This window comes from Lepidochelys olivacea (assembly GCF_965140295.1).
Source record: "Lepidochelys olivacea isolate rLepOli2 genome assembly, chromosome: 1".
NCBI classification, from domain to species: domain Eukaryota; kingdom Metazoa; phylum Chordata; order Testudines; family Cheloniidae; genus Lepidochelys; species Lepidochelys olivacea.
Window position 1 is genome coordinate 5355093 of NC_140411.1, and position 2045 is coordinate 5357137.

The window sequence follows — 2045 nt, forward strand, 5'->3', positions numbered from 1 at the left end:
CCTTTAGAGAAACTTATCTCCCACCTGGTGAGCCTCCCTGAGAATGCTTCAGACAGACTATACGTAGTGGATGCTATGACTCTAAAAGGCCATGTGACCAGGCCACATAACTCTGGACTCCATTTTGGGGAGTCTGTAATCTTCCCACAAACGAGTCTGGAAACCAAGTTTTGAAACAAACGGTTCCCTCCGTATTCTAGATCTATGGAAAGTAGGGAGTGACATCGTCGGTAGTTCTTCACTCCTCACTCAAGAAGACTCCGAGAATGTTCATAACTGTAACATATTTACCATATTATTTTTTACAAATAAGAACCCCCTTGCTGTGCTTTTCTCCCTTTACAGGCACCTTGAGCATTTCTGAGTCATATCGATGCATCAACTGCTTCATGGCACCTTTCAACTTCACCCACTCTGACGCTTCAACTTTCATCCTAATGGGCATCCCTGGCCTGGAGGCTGCCCACATCTGGATTTCCATCCCTTTCTTTACATTCTACATTATCAGCCTGTTGGGAAATGTCACACTTCTGTCTGTTGTAGGTAAAGAACAGACTCTGCAGAAGCCGATGTACCTCCTGCTCTGCATGCTGGCACTTACAGACATTGCCACACCTACCTTTGTTGTGCCAAAGGCACTGGGCATATTTTGGTTCAATTTGAAAGGCATTACTGTGGCTGGCTGCCTCACCCAGATGTTCTTCCTCCACACGATTTCTGTGATGCACTCATCCACCCTCGTGACAATGGCCTTCGATCGCTACGTTGCCATATGTAACCCTCTGAGATATGCCACCATCCTCAGCAATGCACAAATAGCTAAGCTAGGACTTGCAGGTTTGATAAGAGCTGTTCTCTTCATTCTGCCCCTGCCCCTGCTCCTGAGTCAGCAGACATTCTGTGCCAACCGCATTATCCCCCACACACAATGCGAGTACATAGCTATGGTGAGGATGGTGTGTGGGGACATCAGAGTCAGCAGAATATATGGTTTTGTGCTAATGTTTGTAATCAATGGGTTTGACCTGACGTTCATTGCCCTGTCGTATGGTCTGATCATCAGGGCCATCCTCAGAATCTCCTCTCATAAAGCCCACCAGAAAGCCCTTAACACTTGCACAGCCCACATCTGTGTGATGCTGACATATTATACCCCTACCTTCTTCTCCATTCTTACACACCACTTTGGTCAAGGCATCGCACCCTATGTTCATATCATCTTAGCTGACCTCTATCTCCTCATCCCTCCCATGCTCAACCCTATCATTTATGGGGTCAAAATGAAAGAGCTTCGTGACAAAGTAGTCAAATACACCTGCAGAAGTTCTGCAGACACAAAGTTCACACAAAGTTCTGCAGACACAAGAGACGATATCTCCTCAGGCCTGCAGTGTCCATCAGGGAACTGTCAAATTGTCAGAGAGTATGTGAACCAGCACTAAGTGGGATGCGGTTTGGGAGGAAGACCAGAAGTTCTGTGAGCGCCATGGTTCCCCAGTTACCCCTGGCATGGAGGAAGAGTATGCTCACAAACAATCTGTAAAAAAAGTCAGCCTTCCTTGACTGTGCAGTTCTTACGAGTTGTACTCCTAGCAGAAGGAAAATCCTTTCACCAGAAAAGGGTTAAGAAGCTAAGGTAACCTCGCTGGCACCTGACCCAAAATGACCAATGAGGGACAAGGTACTTTGAAATCTGGAGGGGGGGAAAGCCTTTGTCTGTCTGTGTAATACCGTTGCTGGGAACAGATCAAGGATGCAAGCCCTTCAACTCCTGTCCAGTTAGTAAGAAATCTAGCTAGAAAATGCTTTAGGTTTTCTTTGTTTTGGCTTGGAAATTCACTGTCCTGGAGGACATGTGTATTCCTGTTTTTTGTATCTTTTTGTAACTTAAGGTTTTGCCTAGAGGGATTCTCTATGTTTTGAATCGGACTGCCTGAATCGGTCCATGGGCCTGCATTCACCACAACCCTCCACAGCATCCAGAATGCGTTCACCCGGGGAGGGATATCCTGGCCCACAACACAATTTTTTTCAGGAAGATGGGA

The 2045-nt window shown here is 46.4% G+C and overlaps 1 protein-coding gene across 1 annotated transcript; it reads left to right on the forward strand.

The window, feature by feature from the left end:
* Positions 1 to 350: 350 nt before the first annotated feature.
* Positions 351 to 1442, forward strand: LOC311512920 (olfactory receptor 52P1-like; the record flags this gene model as incomplete). The annotated part of the gene is made up of 1 exon (XM_084614370.1): positions 351 to 1442. Exon 1 carries the CDS (start codon positions 390 to 392, stop codon positions 1440 to 1442), a length of 1053 nt encoding a protein of 350 aa, XP_084470496.1. The 5' UTR covers positions 351 to 389.
* Between the last annotated feature and the right edge of the window lie 603 nt (positions 1443 to 2045).